Source organism: Pollachius pollachius, assembly GCF_949987615.1.
Source record: "Pollachius pollachius genome assembly, chromosome: 2".
NCBI lineage: Eukaryota > Metazoa > Chordata > Actinopteri > Gadiformes > Gadidae > Pollachius > Pollachius pollachius.
In genome coordinates this window covers 32,726,188-32,743,795 of record NC_136935.1, presented here as the reverse complement: position 1 = coordinate 32,743,795, position 17,608 = coordinate 32,726,188, and the positions used below count along the sequence as shown (strand labels likewise).

General features: G+C 45.2%; 2 protein-coding genes across 2 annotated transcripts in view; one reads left to right on the top strand and one right to left on the bottom strand.

Annotated features, from left to right (window-relative positions):
* Window positions 1–1,374, bottom strand: part of ier2b (immediate early response 2b) — a 1,513-nt gene extending 139 nt beyond the window's left edge. Inside the window, exon 1 of the mRNA XM_079728855.1 lies at window positions 1–1,374. This exon is cut by the window's left edge and continues 139 nt beyond it. Coding sequence (XP_079584981.1) covers window positions 602–1,189 — 588 coding nt within the window. The 5' untranslated portion in view covers window positions 1,190–1,374 and the 3' untranslated portion in view covers window positions 1–601.
* Window positions 1,375–6,319: 4,945 nt separating this feature from the next.
* stx10 (syntaxin 10) lies at window positions 6,320–16,289 on the top strand. The gene is made up of 9 exons (XM_079729451.1): window positions 6,320–6,385; window positions 7,111–7,186; window positions 8,524–8,617; window positions 9,685–9,779; window positions 11,065–11,127; window positions 11,550–11,642; window positions 12,864–12,970; window positions 15,626–15,720; window positions 15,890–16,289. The coding sequence occupies exons 1-9, from the start codon at window positions 6,351–6,353 to the stop codon at window positions 15,964–15,966; spliced, it is 735 nt and encodes a 244-aa protein (XP_079585577.1). The 5' UTR covers window positions 6,320–6,350; the 3' UTR covers window positions 15,967–16,289.
* Window positions 16,290–17,608: the final 1,319 nt, after the last annotated feature.

The following is a 17,608-nucleotide window of genomic DNA, read 5'->3' as shown; positions in this document are numbered from 1 at the left end:
GTTTTTCTATACGTAAAATTCGGACAGTCACTGTGCGCAGAACAGTAGGCCGCCGCGTACTGATCGATTGATCAAAGTCCACAATAGCAGCGATAATGAGCGTGACACAGATGTTCTTCGGCGTCACTTCCTCGTGTGGATCACTCTGGACTTGTCACGCAGTGTGTGACTCTGTGGTTTACACACCACCCACACACTCCACTCACTCCGGGATAGTACAAAACCACCTCAAAAGTGAGTCACCTACACATATGACCTCACAGTTTCGAATGTCTGATTTCCCCGAAATCGTTTCGCCATGGCAGCTTGTTTTGGCCGAACCGGTTCATCAGTTCGTTCTAGTTGATCACGGGTCAGCAGGTCGTTGTTGTTGGTAGTTCAGCTTCGCTCTGCTCCAATGCCAAACTCTTGGGTCGACAACTGGAGAGGTCTCCGACTGCTCGGTAATCCTATTGTCCCGGGGCGGCCGATTTCGGTCAGCCCCGTCGGCCTCGTCCCGGTCACACCAGGGATCAGAGCCCCCCGTCCGGTGGACGGAAGGGGGATGGGTGGGGGTTCACTGAGTCCTTTTTTCTGAAGGGTCTCTGGGATGTCCGATGGTTCAACACGCAGGCATCGCTACTCGATTGATCGAGAATGCATTGAGGGTCTCTCCGACTCGGCAGCTTCCAAGGCCCACGGCTCCCAGCGGCACTACGGCTCCCAGCAGCACGGCGTGCCTCTCCTCCCCGGGCTCCAGCCTCGCTCTCTTGCTGGGGAGGAAGTCAGGCGCCGCGGACGTGTTTCCGCGCCGCTTCCTCGAGTGCCTGGACGGGTTCATGTTCTCTTTGTCCTCACTGTCCGTCTCGCTCTCAAAAACATCTTCCATGTCTTCTTCTTCTACTTCTTTATCTTCTTCTTGCTCCCGGCATTCGAGCTCAACTTTCTCTGGCTCTGGTGAATTGACCAGCGGCTCGGATACTTTCTCGATTTCTTTTTCGGCGTCCATCGACGCGGCAGCCTCTTCCGCCGCCGCCTGGGCGTAGGCGGAGTGATAGATGTCCCTGGCGGAGCGCATGACCAGGGAGAGCAGGAGGCTCCGGTGGAGTCTCAGGCCACCCCTCTGGCTCCGAGAGGCGTACAACTTGCTTATGGACACGGCGAGGATCCGCTTGGCTTCTGTGTTCACGTCCATTGCGCTCGCGTTCATCTTTGGGTGATTGCGTACTCTAGTCCCTTTGGATGAAAAAACTTGTGAAAAATGTTCAGGAGCTGAGAGTAAGTTTAAGTAATGTCTCGATACTGTCGAAGACCTTGTGAACTATTTTTCAGACACAGTCATGAAGGTCTGGTCTAGCTTCTGTCACCAGCTGTCGTAAACACGGTTCTGGGACCTCGTAGGCAGCCGGGCGGTGTTTTATCTCCGCTCTGACGTAAGGCGGACTTCATTCTTTACAGAGTGACATAGTGGCCCCGCCCACACCTGATGTCGCTGCGGGTAGCGCGCACACATTTTTCATATTTAGGGCCCCCCCCCCCCCCCCCCCCCCCCCCCCCCCCCCACTCTCCTTCGTAACTCATGGTTGATCTGCACCAGACATTTTACTTAAATAAACACATAACAACATATTTACCTATAGGCCGATGTATATAGGCTGTATGTCTTTGTTAAGCTTACACACATATATATATATATATTTTTATATATATGTGTGTGTTGTGTGTGTGTGTGTGTGTGTGTGTGTGTGTGTGTGTGTGTGTGTGTGCAATTTCGCTATCCTTTGTGTTATTATCAGTGTTTACAGCTATTTTTAGATATGTTTATGGCTTTATAGACTATATATATAAATAGACTATAACCATTATTAACCATAGGCTACATTGTTAATGGGAATATTAAATGAAATAGGTAACAACTATTTTCTCGAATCGTTTTCAAATGATTCGTCGAAACTGTAAGTCAAACAGACAAGGAAAAATCTTCCAGTATATCAGTGTTTACAGTCGATGAAAAAAACTATCAGCAACCCCAGTTCTTAGAAAATACGTTGAAGTATAAATGCCCGCACTTTTTCTCTATTACACTTTCTTACTCACTCACTCACACACACACACACACACACACACACACACACACACACGCACACACACACACGCACACGCACGCACGCACGCACGCACACACTGAGAAATTCACACGTGCCCTACGTCACTAGGTGTATCCAAATATGGGTTTTCCGGCAGAAGTGTCTCTTGGGAGCGCGCTCAGTGGAAAAAACGATGACGCGGACGCGCAGCCACAGATCGCTTCCTCTCCCCGCCTGTAGAAGGGGAGTTTCGTCATCGCAACACCATATTTGGTGCTGTAACCGGTCCAGGGCGTTGCTAGGCAGCGGCATGGCTGCTGAGGTCAAACGCTAAGCAGCTGCCAGTTTCAAAAGCGATAAGAGAGTGGCCCATTCTCGTTTATTTATAGTAACAAAACATCTATTACTCAGGTTTTTTAAACACGCATGTATGTTACATCGCGTTGTATTGTTGAATCCGTAGACATACTTTTCTCTGATCTTTTGCTTGGGTGACCCAATTTCCTTTGCTTTTGCATCAGTTATATCCAAATGGGCAAAACAAATTGACTGTAGACTACAGGCTAGCCCAGGATATGTAACTCATTAAACAAATAATTTGCTCTCGCCTTTAGATTCCAAAGGGTCAATGGAAATAATTGCAATTGTAATTGTATCATTGCTGCCACAACTTTGACTCCATTTTCACATTTGCATGAGAGCCTCTGTGCTCGACGTTCGTACAGGTTGAAAACGTCAGATGTGCTTTACATTGGTTTAGTCATTTTTTTTACTGAAGCAATTCATCTTTCATGCATAGCGGCATAGTTTATGTGTCCTTATGTGTGCTTGAGTGTGTGTCCGTGTGGGTTTGTGCGTGCAGAAGGATGTCAGAGTGGTATGCGGCTGGGATTAGGGCTGACGTTACAATATACGGTCTGCGAGTTTTCACACGGCGCGACGGCTGGAAGGGAGGAAGTGGAACAGAGGCAGGAAGGGAGGAGGGGGAGAGAGACCGGCAGGGAGGGGAGAGGATGGGGGGACAGGAAGGAGAGAGGAGGGGCAGGAAGGAGGGAGGAGAAGGGAGGGAGGGGACGAGGCAGGCAGGAAGAAAGGGAGGTGGGGAATGGATAGGAAGGAGCAGAGCAAAGGCAAACAAAGTAGTAGAATGTGACAGAGGGAGATAGAGGGAGGGAGAGGGGGGGAGAGAGAGAGGGAAAGGGAGAGAGAGAGTTATAAAAAGTTATAACTATTGCACTACTACACACGATTATATTTGAATATATTATACATACATTGAGACTGACAGAGAGAGAAAGGCGGAGAGAGAGGGAGAGCGAGAGAGGAATGGGTCTGATTCACATGGAACAAAATGTCTGTCTTTGATTTATCTTGTTAACATGTTAAATGAATAAAACCCTGCTTGATTCCCATACACTTTTTTGCGGAGCTTTTAAATCGCCAAATTACAAGAACATGGTGTTCATTGAAGGAAGAGAAATCAAGATATTTTATCCAAGAAAACACGTTTTCATTATTATTACAAAAGCTGCTCCTATCTGTTCACGACAGAGCTCCTCCTATACCCTGGTGACCGGAACCTAAGCCCAAGTAGTTCTCCTGCTATATGATAAGATCTCCAGTTTCCGGAGAAGGCAACATTTGGACGTCACAGATGCACAAGTACTACTTTTAGAGGCAGCCGGATTCACGGGATTCCGATCATGCCTGAATCCCTCATCCCAGACTTCAAGTTATGTGCTTGGAACCATTCCACCAGTGGTTCGGACCAATCAGCGGCATATGAGCAACTATGTGATAACAGTGTTCCTTCCCTTTTTGCAAACATTTTTCGAGGAGGACGTCCCAGACGGGTCTGCATAACAAACCATGGTGCGTCAGGAATTGGTACAGAAAAGGGAAAAAAGGAAATGATAGAAAATCTAAAAGATTATTCAATGCACAACCAAATATACAGATGTATATACAATTTAAAAACATTATAAATTAAATGAGTATCAAAGATGGATTAAGGTTATTGTAATCTACATGACATATCTAAAGAGACCCTGAATGTGGACGAGCTGTTTGTCGCCTTGCATTGTTCTATCTCTAAACATTGGTATGTGTGTGTGTGTGTGTGTGTGTGTGTGTGTGTGTGTGTGTGTGTGTGTGTGTGTGTGTGTGTGTGTGTGTGTGTGTGTGTGTGCGTTCGTTCGCAGTGGTGAATGTGAGAGTCCATTGGGTGACTATAAAAGCACATTATTATTATTATTTCCCACCATTATTCAAGATCAAACAGAATATAAATAATTTAGCATGGCAAAAGGAGGCAAGACAACCCAGGAATCTACTATCAGATATCTTGTAAAATAGGACTTACACATTCAATATTTATATGGAATACAAAACCATTAACTATGCACACGATGCACAAGCGATTCAATTGATAAATTTCATACAAAGGCACAAATATATATTATTATGGCATACAATATTATACAACTATATAAACTTTGCAAAAAAAATAAGGAAATTTGTGTTTGGTAGATTATAGATCTCTGTGGTAACAATGCTTTTCGGCAATAAGTCTTATACCGTTGGAAAGCTTGTTTGATCCCTTTCAAATGGTGCCCCATTTGTAAGGAGCAGCGGCGCTGAGTATGTGGGTTGCGCCCATGAAAAATTTGCAGAATGTTTTCTGCCATTGCCAAACAGGTTATTTTGCTGTTGCTATTGACACTTGTTTTGAGCTTCTGGTACCCCCAGGTGCTGCCAATCAGGTGCCTGATTGGCACCTGATTGGGCAACTTCAAGCTCGTGTTCCGCAAAAACAAGTTGCGGCATTATTTGGAGTGAGCCCTAGTACCCTCTCCAAACTGAAGGCCAAGTTCCATATAACGGGGGATGTCCCAAGAAGACGACACACCAAGAAGATCGTTTCATCACCCTGTCAGCACTTAGGTGCCGTAGGCTGTCATCTCTACAGATTTGCAGTCAAGGTTTGCAGGACGATATGGCCGACGGCTCTCTGCCCAGACAATCCGGAACAGACTACACACAACCAATCTCCGGTCTCATACGGCTGCCAGGACTCCTGCCATGACTGCCCTTCACCGTCAGGCCCGTTTGCGCTGGTGTCGGCAACACGTGCACTGGAACCTGAACATGTGGAGGAACGTTACGTTCAGTGATGAGTCCAGATTCTGCCTACGGCAGTTGGAGCGTAGGGTCAAAGTGTGGAGAAGACGCAGAGAACGCTATGCTGATTGCTGCACCGATAGAATAACATCTTTTGGTGGAGGCAGTGTGATGGTGTGGCATCTCCCTCACTGGAAAAATGAGGCTTGTCATCATTGGAGGCAATCTCAATGCAGAGAGATATAGATGAGATTCTGCAACCAGTTGCAATCCCATGTCTCCACAGCCTGGGACTGAACTCTATCCTCCAAGATGACAACGCTCGCCCCCCACAGGGCGGGGTTTACCAGAGACTACCTCCAGAATGTGGGAGTGGAGAGGATGGAATGGCCTGCTAACAGTCCTGACCTCAACCCCATTGAAAACTTGTGGGATCAGCTTGGGCGTGCTGTTTGTGCCAGAGTGACCAACACAACCACGTTGGCTGACTTGCGACAAATGCTGGTTGAAGAATGGGATGCCATCCCACAGCAGTGTGTGACCAGGCTGGTGACCAGCATGAGGAGGAGGTGCCAGGCTGTTGTGGCTGTGTATGGTTCTTCCACACGCTACTGAGGCTCCTGTTTGTGAAATGAATAAATTGTTTAATTGCCAATACGTCTTGTTTCTTCAAATTTCAATCACCCAATCCACCAAACACCAAACGAGTCAATGGCAGAATAAGCTGTTTGGCATTGGCAGAGAAGATTTGGCAATTTTTTCATGGGCATAACCCACATACTCAGCTTTGCTCTTCCGCAAAACCGCATCTTGGTTTTCTTATACCGTTGGAAACAGGCTTTCCAACGGTATAAGATTTATTGCCAAAAAGCATTGTTACCACAGAGAAATAATCAACCAAACACAAATTTCCTTACTTTTTGTGCTAAGTTTGTATTACATATATAATATTATATTACATTCAATTAAAAAAATACAATTATCAGGCCTAAAAATAAAGGTCAATATTTTCAAATAAGAGAAAGACGTGAGTTAAACCGTAAAAATAAAAGTGAACATTAAAGATGTACAGTTGGTCCTACTGTCACACAGTACACAGTTGCCGGTAGTCATGCGCCGTGCAAATAGTGCGCATGCGTGGCTTCCAGGGTGGAGGGGATCAACATGTCACTGGAGGATCCGTTTTTCGTAGTGAAGGGGTAAGTTATATCTCTCATACGATTAATATACCCCACTGTATTATCTCATATCAATTAGCGATGTATCTCTAACAAGTGGGAGATACTTTCCCGAGGCGTGATGTCCTAAACGTGTTGTGAGGTTGAAGTAGGACGCTAACTCCGAAGCTACAGCTAAACTCACTAGCTACATCCGTGCTACTGGGTGTTGTGGTTATTCATATTGCAGATTCGGGTTCAGATTCTGTTTCAGATTCAGAATGCTGTTTGGATTCCAGAAAATAACTAAATATGGAAACATTTGTAAGATGGGTAAAACTACGAAGGGGCTCCTTAAATAGTTATTGCACAGATTGAACATTAAACATGGAATGCAAGTAGGTAAAGTAGGGCAAGGGCAAGGTATGTAGTTGATATGCAATCGCTGATAAGTGATAAACGGGAGAGGGTTGACACTTTGGCGAATATCACTGATCTCTCTTTTTCTGAGGGGTTTCTCGATGTAGACTTCCTGATGGTTAAAGGTATTTTGTTTACTATCGCCGAAGCAGTTTTCGCAGGGCCGTGTAAAGTCGCGGCAGGTTGTGAAATGTAGCCCTTGAACGGTTTGTTGTGGTCCGACCAGGGGCGTTTCTCCCCCGGCCTGAACCCATTACAGAGGCCCACAGCCGCAGGTGTCCTATTATTGGGATAATTCAATGCTTAAGTTACCCCCTGTGTGTGTGTTTGTTCTTCCTTCCTCTCAGGGAGGTGCAGAAGGCCCTGTCCCGTGCACGGGGGTTGTTTGACAGATGGGAGGAACTATTGCAGGAGTCCACACAGGTAGACCCTGATTCCTCCACACACACACACACACACACACACACACACACACACACACACACACACACACACACACACACACACACACACACACACACACACACACACACACAAGATAGTCAGTTCACGAAACACAAGATAGTCGAATAATTGAATGTGTTATACTCCCAGCTGGAAGGCTTTCGGTCTGAACCACAAAGTCCTCAATCCACCTGTAGGCATCCTAGAGCAAGATGCCCCCTAACCCCTACCTGTAGGCCTCCTAGAGAAAGATGCCCCCCTAAACCTAGAGCAAGATGATAATGGTGTGTTCCTGATTCCTCGGACGCCAGCCTTCCAAGTCGGAGGTCGGGAAATCTCCCAGCTTTCTTGTGGCATTTCTCGGAGGCACGCCCCCTTTTTGTCTTCATCTCTTGGAATTCTGAGAGTAGACCGAGAGCAGTGATAACACTCTCAACCAAATGGCTGCACCCGTGAAGAGATTTATTTTCTTTGTATTTGTACCACGTTGGTCATTTTAATGTTGATTTTAAATGCTTTTACACACTTGATTACATTGCTACTTTATTCCGGTCACTAATTTATGCATTGCACGGTCTTGCTGTGCGTGCAGTTCAATGTAAAGTTGTGTTGTGATTAACCATACTCTTAATAGTAGTTTTATACTGATAGTAGTTAAAGTAATAGTAAGAGCTGTGCAATATGACGATATGAATCGGGGGACGAGAGAAGAATGGCTATCAATAGATATTTCCCTCAATCGTTACTACTGTTATTTTAGCTCAGTAAAATCCCACGTAGTGTGGGGCCTTTCATATACCACATCGCTCATTATAATGCTCATACACAATACACGCTCATACTACACAACTTATACACAACACAAAGTTGCTATGGGTCGTAACATGCCAACCGCCTTCCTAAAACGCTCAGCCCGAAACACTTTTGAATATAGTGTTCGAATTCCAGCTGAAACAGTGGGTTCATATACACTCTATCTGACCGGGTGACGAGCGTGTTTCGAAGTGTTTCTATATTCGTTTTTGATGTTTTATGTTAATATTGTACTTTCTGAAACATTGTGGTTTACTTTTTATCTTTACTACTTATTTTCTGTACTATTGGACATTTCTGAGACTTGAAACAGTTTTTTTATATCGACCCATATCGTGATAGAAGCTTTTTTCCATATCACACAGCCTTAGTAGTAGTAGCAGTAGTAGAAAACAACATTTATGAATCAAAATACAACTATCTAGATGTGTCCATCCGCTACATTCCCAGTGTGCTAAGCTATTGAATGGCAGCCTCGTTATTGATTGGTTGATGGGTGTCAGGTAAGCCGGGATGAGCTGGACTGGAGCACCAATGAGCTGAGGAACTGTTTGCGGGCCATCGACTGGGACCTGGAAGACCTCAGCGAGACCATCAATATCCTTTACAGATTCTCATTCCCTCATTGTCCATCAGGACTGACGGAACAGGGTCGGTTGATGTGGCTCAGTGAATGACAACATTCAGAACAGCGTAAGAGCTTTAAACATTGGGAGATTGGTCAATGGCTGGCGTACAGAATGTCTCTGGCCGAGTTGTGAACTTACAGATTCTCGCCTTCAGCGACATGATTGGGTGACACCTATTTGAAGCAAAGAAAGTGAAACAAAAATCTAGAGTTGGAATTGCTAGACTTCGTATCAAGTAGACAGACAGGTTGACCCAGGAATATACCTGTGAGGGTAAACCGTGCTAAACAGTGATAGTCCTTCCTGGCTACTATTGAGTTAGGTGGGGGCGAGGAAAAGAGGGGATGAAGTCAGGAGGGGGCGGGGACAATAGCACTGCTTTAGTCCCCTCCCTCTGACTCAAGAGTTCCTGGTTCCATAGTTATCAACAACATAATTACACATGTTTACTGTAACCTCACATGACATATTATATCATGATAATAAATTCATACATGTTGACTTCCCGAAGAGGGCTAGTACTTTATTTATCCCCTTTGTTTGTCTTGCTTTTCAAATCCACTCAAAGACGGTGACATGCCAACCGAAACCTGCTCCGTAACCGGAAAGTAGTCTAAACGCCAAGTTTGTTTTGCACCTCTATGTTTACATTGGGTGACTTTGTGGCCCATTCACGTAGTGTGTTAGGCAAGGCAACTTTATTTATGTAGCACTTTTCAAACACGAGGCAGGCTCAAAGTGCTTCACACAATAAAATGAACATGCAAACCATACTAAACACAGAGACACAAGTGAAGAATTATACATTCTCTCTCACACACACACATACAAACACACGACCAGCTCCAAATAAATAAAATGGTTGAAATGGGGAAAGAAGTAACAATCTTTTAATCACTATGTAGCCCAGACACCTGTGTGTGTGTGTGTGTGTGTGTGTGTGTGTGTGTGTGTGTGTGTACATGTGCACATGTGCGTGCGGGTGTACCTGTGTGTATACGTATGTGTGTGTTTCCTTGACTTCCGGGGCTCCAGGCATCGTCGAGTCCAATCCAGGGAAGTTCCGCCTGGGGGAGAATGAGCTGCAGGAGAGGCGGGCCTTTGTGGAACAGACCAGGCTCTCTGTACAGGTACACATTGAGACCGGTTATGCTGCTTGGGTCTATTCAGAGCCCCGGGGAAAGCCCCCTCTCGCTAAGTCATTGTGGACACTTGTCGTCATACCGCACACAATCATTTGTATCTCTGTTATACCCCCAGGACTTTTACACTTCCCCTTCAATGAATATGGAACTATATTGCTTCTGATTATCTCAGTATCGAGTGAGATGATCTCGTAGGTTTTGGGGATGATTTTTGGATTATCTGAGATAATACTTGTACTTTGTACTCGGAGAAAGGATCTGAGCCATTGATCTGACCTCACTTCCTGTTGATGTCATGAAAAGTTAGATAACCGCAATATCGTTGAGCAACTCTAATGTTGTAAAATGAGTAATAAAGTCATTTCGTTTTTCGGCGGTCTGGCTTTTCCCTCACTCAATTCGTTCCATTCTATCTCCCTGAAATACCTTAGATTCCCTATTTGGGGAAAAAAGTTTTTTCATCAAATCAATTGTTCACTTTTTATGTCATACATTCATATATTTGCTCCCTCGCTTTCCACTAAGAGATAGTCAGGTGAAATATTCATTATGAATGTGTTTATTTTCCTTTAGCCTTTTGCCCCTTGCTAGATCATCGCCAGTGATTTAGTTATTTTCAATGGTTAGATAACACGCGTATCAGCCTGCTGTGCCTTCTGTGTTTGTTTGTTTTGTGAACTACCAGGGAAGTAGTTGTGAAGTGAGTCATCCTTTGGAAAACACACAACCAAGACCAGTTCTGTTGCAGGCTGCTTCTACAGCCAACTATTGTTCCGTTGAATGTCTGATAGCTGTCATCTTGTTGTAGTTCTAGGGCCAGGATAGTGTAATGACTCCAAGCCGAAAGGTACTCGGTTCAATCCCCAAAATCCAATGCCTAACTTTCTAAGCATCCTTGAGCAGGATTCCCCTTGACTACTACCTGCTCCTTAATGATAATATATCTGAATTCACTTTAAGTGGCTTAAAATAAAGGCGTCCGGTATATAGATAAATAGTTTTCTAGCAACCTGCACCTTGTTAGCAACCTGCAACTTTCCAGAGATACAATCCATGTTGCCAGAGCATGAAGTCCTGGCAACCTGGTTAATAATTATCCAAATACTGGTTTTGGTGCAACCGCCCCACCCAAGGCCTTAACTGTGTGTGTGTGTGTGTGTGTGTGTGTGTGTGTGTGTGTGTGTGTGTGTGTGTGTGTGTGTGTGTGTGTGTGTGTGTGTGTGTGTGTGTGTGTGTGTGTGTGTGTGTGTGTGTGTGTGTGTGTGTGTAGGAGATGAAGGAGCAGCTTTCCAGCCCTACAGCTGTGGCCCAGGCAGAGAAGAAGAGCAGACAGGTTTGTGCACACGTCCTCATAAGACCATGACAGCAGGTGCATTCCAAAGCACACAGCCTTATGTTTCATAACACAAAATTGAAGATATTGTATTGTTGCACGCGATTAGAATCAGCTCGACACTCTCAATGCAACTTTCCTTGTAGGGTTTCCACAATTAAATATCACAGTCAAAACACTTTGGTTTTGATGTGTTTTCTGTTGTCACAAAAACAATGGTCTAATTGACCACACAATGTCTGCTGTTGTATCCTAGATGACACTTTCTCGAACATGTAGTGCAATGGGAGTCAATTTCTACAAACGCTCACATTATTAGTTCATGTCCTAGGACATCTGAGTAAGTGCTTCACATACATGTGGAATTCTACCTGCACATCCTCTAAGTGTGTGTGTGTGTGTGTGTGTGTGTGTTTGTCAAGGTTCCGTCAGGTTCAGAGCGCTCCACAGGTCTGGAGGCTCACCTGGTGTCCGCTAACTCCAGATACATCACAGAGCAGCAGGAGCAGCAGCAGGTAGACACCGCTCCCCTCTGACCTTTCGCTGCTATCTGGTAACTACACGTCCGCAGAAGTCCTGAGGCAGACATCTCAGGCAATGTCAATATGACAAGAGGGTACTGGGCTTCTCAACCTTGGGGTCGCTGGCGATCATCAACAAAATGTATTGATCTAATGTGTATATTCTGTGAAGTTAGGTATTGCTTTGATTTTATGTTAAAGATCCCATGGCATCAAGATTTCACTTTCTGAGGTTTTCTTACATTAATATGAGTTCCCCTAGCCTACCTTTGCTCCCCCAGTAGCTAGAAATTTTGTTGGTTGTAAAACGAGCACTAGGCATTCTGCTCCGCCGTTGAAAAAGCGAAGCTCAGGCGCGGCGTTTTGGAATTTTCCCTCTATGTCGTCATAAGGGGAGATGCCACCTCCCCTTTATATGCCTTGCCAGCCCAGAGAATTTGGCCCGCCAATGAGCTACGACCGTGCGAGCGCCACACGTGTGTGTGTGTGTGTGTGTGTGTGTGTGTGTGTGTGTGTGTGTGTGTGTGTGTGTGTGTGTGTGTGTGTGTGTGTGTGTGTGTGTGTGTGTGTGTGTGTGTGTGTGTGTGTGATTACACACACTATAACGCAAGTGTTGTACACTTCTTTGGGTAACCATTCTGCTGTTGGTGTTATGGCGCATATCACGTTGGTTCTTTGACGTCTCTGGTATTTCCACAACGAGACTAGTTGGGGTTATCTCAGCCATCGTTGAGCTCCAGTGCCTGCTGCCCACTGCCGCAAGGCACCACCGCCACAGAGCACCACCGCCCGGCAGCGGGCAGCTGGCAGCCTGCAGCCGGCAGCCGCCAGCGTGCGGTTCAGTCTACTTCAGATTGATATGGAAGTGGAAGAACCAGAGAGAACGACGACCAGAGAGAAACGACTGAAACCAAACGACTTTTCGTTTGGTTTCCAGGACAGATCCGACAGCGTCGCGTCCTAACACACTGGCCGCATCTCAATTAAGGGGAAGCATCCTGGAAGGCTGCATTTGCAGACCGATTGTGTCACAGCGGCGCGTCAAGGCTGTCCCATTTCAAATGCGGCTGGATTTGAAGGATCCTTCACAGGCCAACGTGCCCCAATATTCATTGCTCGTTGGATTTTTTCAGAAATGGCGTCATGGCAAAACTATTTATAATTTTTTTGTTCTATATTAAAATAAAGTGTGTGTCTGTGTGTGTCTTTGTGTAGCTGATAGTGCAGGAGCAGGATGAGCAGCTGGAGCTGGTGTCGGGGAGCATCAGGGTTCTTAAAGACATGTCGGGACGTATCGGGGACGAGCTTGACGAACAGGCTGTGTAAGTACTAGGGCTGTCCCCTGAAAGTCGATGTTTCGAATCATCAGTCGGGAAACCCCGCAGTCGATTCAGAGAATCTGAGTCGACTGCGGGGTTTCCGCAGTCTTCCTTTATTTTTTTTTGTATTTTTTTTTTCGTCAGTGAGTGGTGTGCGTTAATAAAACAAAAAATAGAAAACATTAAAATGCACAGGAATAATATTTATATGCACAATAATTATAATTATATATATTAGAAGGACTGATGCGGCACGACGTGTGCTGAAATGGATACAAATTGAAACCAGGTCTCAGAAGACGTCAAAGGTGTGGCGACATTTATAAATAGGCCTACATATAAACAAACAATACAATAAATATGACTTTGACTCCGAAGAGACAGCTGGGGCCGTGCCGAAAGGAGAGAGTGAGAGAGAAGGTTAGGAGTGTTACTTTGTGTATTTTCAAAGAGTTTTTATTTGATCTCAGTAAAAGACCCAACCTATAGTGTAGACGTGTCAGACCATATGCGTGAATCGACACATTTATTGTGACTTTTTTTTTTTCTTCTGCAGCAGCAGTTGGTGCTGAAAATATATTGCAAACTGCGCGTACAGATGCCACCGCAGGCTTAATATTCACCATTTGCATCATAGCTCTAATGATAATAATAAAGAGAAGCTTTATATAGACACTGTCCATGTCACTGTGGCGATTGATTCATTGTAACTCTGTTTGCTAGGCAGAATCTCGCAGAGGGAAGCGGCTGTCTCCCCTTACATTATTGCTACATTCTCTCTAGCAGGGCAGTCAGTGTGGCGACACAGCGCTGGGTATTCTTTCGGGCTCAATAAATCCAATTAGATCTTGAACGCGGGGCTCATATAGTGGATTATCCACTAGCCTATACATGAGCCCCGTGTTCATTATCGGACCGCATTATGGGCTGGAGCCTAATTAAAACCCGACAGGAATAAGTTGGCTACAATTCCGACGAGTTTGATCAGGTGAAACTGTTCAGGTGAGAATGTAATGAGCGCAACGCCCAAGCATATATAAAAGGCCTATAGCCTACCGAAACAGTGTTAATAGAAAGAAAACTCATTTTTTAAACCTCCAAAAGACTTGCACCGCACGGCCGACGAATAGTCGAATTTCTGGACTGAAAAGGCAGATCTGATTCGACTTCTGTACATACAGAAGAAAAACACACACACGCCAAAGATTACAGACAAAGAACGTGCACACCATACTAAACTGAATAATAAATTCTCTCTCTCTCTCACAAACAAACACACACACAGCTCCAGGCCCTGCTGCAGATGGAGAGCCCATGTGCCAGTGTTTTGTATTTCAGTCCTCTTCCAGGGAGAGACGCTGCTCAGAATAGAACGGGAAGTCCACCAGATTGGCCGTCTCTCTGCCTGTCTGGCAGAGGAGAGGCCCCATCATTTTGCCCTGAGCTATTGGTTACACAGACACACGCGCAGAGGAATACACACAGAAACACACACTCACACAGGGTGACTCATCTCCCTTCCCCGAAAACATGTTAGAAATTCCAACGTAATACTTTTTTCGCACACACAAAGAACAATAACCCAAACATTATCCAACTTGTTTCGTCATAGCTGCCCTGCGCAAAATTAAGAGAATAAAATAAGCACAAATAAAACAATCTAGGGTAGCTAGGGTGGTTTTACACATTCTAATTAGTCTTACTTGATCATAAACATAGTAATCAATGCCATTTTATCACTGTTGCAGAAATAAGTCCCCAATTTAGAGAAAAAAGGAGTAAAAAAAAAAAAAAAAGGAGGTTTTATTGCCATTCCACCCAAAACTCTCTGTGAACGTTCCAGTCTGCTGAAAGCAGGTGGCGTTCTGTTCATGGCGTCAGACGACCTTTTTCCGAGGTAGTCTGAGGTTAGTCTTAGGTTTGTGTGGACGTATGGTGCTCTTTCTGGGCAGCGCTGAACTGCAATCTCTGCGAGAATGGGCTGGGCTTTTCAGACATTTATTGTATGACGCCACGGTGTGTGTGGATAGTGAAGCTCCCTCTTCATTTATTGAATACCCGTGACCTATAGTATAACGCTATTGTGTGTGACGGATTTCATTATACAACATCGCTTTATATAATTCTCATCAACAGTTACACAACAACGGTACTAAAAAAGTATCATAAGTTGGCATGGGTCGTAACCATGGGGATAAAACGGCCCCCTCTTTTCCCCCCAACTCTCAGCCCATAACACATTTTTTTAAATCGAATTCCATCTGAAACCTCACTTGCTCTAAAAGGGCTAAGCCGCTGTGTTATCGGACATTCACTATCTGTCCCAGCATGCACCACGGTTTGCGTACATCCCTGTTCAGTTTCAACAGCTGGCAGCAGTCAAACTGTAAGGGTTTGTTTTTGTTATGGCAGTTCATAAGTGTAGGATGTCCGTCCAAAGCCTGTCTGGCTTTGTTCCCAATCTACACGCATGCCGTTGCTACAGTGACGGTACAGTTATACACTGCGTTCCCTCTGATGCCTACGCCGTTGAGGGACATAGAGATCTATTCCTTCGCAAAGTATCATTCCCACCGAACAGGTCTACAGACCAGCAGGTAGCTGTTATGTGTAGGTTGACTGTCTGTTGGGTCTGACTCTGTCTGTCGTGCCCCTCAGCATGCTGGGAGATTTTGGAGACGAGATGGACCAGACGTCCTCACGCATGGATAGTGTCCTGAAGAAGCTGGAGAAGGTCTCCCACATGACCAGCAGTAAGCATGCGTACAAACACACACATAAATACACAAGCATGCACGCACACACATAAATAAGCACGCATACACACATTTTTACTTCCATTATTTTCAGCTGAGCAATTTGCAGAGGCAACAATTTTCCCCAGGGAAAGGGTCATTCATTTGGTTCTGACTCTCCCTGCAGGCCGGAGACAGTGGTGTGCCATCGGGGTGTTGGTGGCCATCATGCTGGTGGTGCTCATCCTCATCTTCGCCCTGTGAGGTCCTGCTGCCATCACCCCCCCCCCCCGCCCATCCCAGAATCCCCTTCACTAGCGGAGCCATCGCAGGTGGATGAGCGAATGAACAGACGGGGATAAATAAGAGGAACGTTTGAGAGAATCTTCCCCTGCCTCCTTTTCTGCTAAAGACGGAGGGGTCGGTGGAGGCAGACCTTGTGGTATCCTAAAGCTGCTCCCACCTGCGCTTTTAACCATTTTTACCAAGTCACTTTGTTGTTTTTTTTACTGCGTGTCTGGATGGGTTGGGTGTTCAACGTCAACACATTTCTGTTACTGGTATGGCTAAGAAGGTACTTACTTTGGGGGTGGTGGGGGGGGGGGGGGGGGGGGGGGGGGGGGTATTCAGTAGGGGAGTTGGAGGCACTGAGGAACATAACCAAACTGTAAGATAGACCTATGATAAACTACATGATGTAGAAAGATTAGGGCCTTTCCCCTCTGATCGGCAACTCCATTTGCGATCAATAACTGTTTTTGCACAGTTTTCTTTTAAGATTTATGTGGACGTCGGATACATGACTGAAATTCGGACCCTTTTTTCCACTTCAAAAAAAGATTGTCGGGTCAGGACAGAAGCCTGGGAGTCGACGCTGCCTTAAATATATGAATCTATTTTTTATACGTTTTGTGAAATGCGCAGTACAGGCCCACAACCACACTAAACCTTATGAAATATTAATAATGTCCTCTTTAATGGCCTGTGTATTAGCAGCGGATTTCCCAACCATGGTCAACACATGCCAAAATATTAACGGTTCACCCCTTTGCCCAAATTAGGACGTGACCGTTAACTCTGTTGGATCGTGATTAATCGGGACCAGGTGAGGCTGTGTGTGTTTCCGTGGAGAAAGAGTGAGAGAGAGAATAGTCACGAAGACTGGCCTTATCTAAGACAGTTGCTGGGCAGAGTGTCTCCACAGTCTACAGGGAGTCCAGGCCCACAGCGAAACCTGGTGGATGTATGATGTAATGCCTTCTGCCACGTTGTGTTACACCCTGTGTAAATATAATAACAATGCTGCTTATTCTGCTTCGAAATCATGTTGTAAATAAATCCCTGTCCTTACATTGATTTTCATTGCAAATAAAAATGACCTTTCTACACCTGTGTGACCATTCTGCTCTTGACAGGTAGAGACGTAAAGCCAATTTTTAACTATTTCATAAAACCTATTGTTTCAGGGTTTGGTTTCTGGTTCTTAGGGTTGGCTTTAGGATAGGCGATCCTATTTGGGTTAGGTTTTACGGTCAGGGTTTATGAGGGTTTTGTTTTCGGTTCAAGGGTCAAGGGTTCCTAATTGTTGGGGTTACAGGGTTTGGGATCTGGGTTGGGGGTTCTTATCTGTTCGGTTTGATTTTTGTTGAGGTTAGGATATGTCAGTCCAATGTGTCCGGCGGCAGGGTTTAGTTCTCTGTTCTAGTGTTAGAATTAGTTCTTATTTTGTGTGTTTGAGGGTTTGTCTATGGAAAGGGTATAGGGTAAGCAGTTTCTATGGGTTAGGTTTGAGTAGGGGGGTTTAGCTCTAGGGTTGAGGTGAGGCTTTGCTATGGGTTTGGTTTTAGGGGTCCTAATTGCCCATTGGTTGATAAAGGGCAGGGCGTAGGGTTTTATATATAAAACA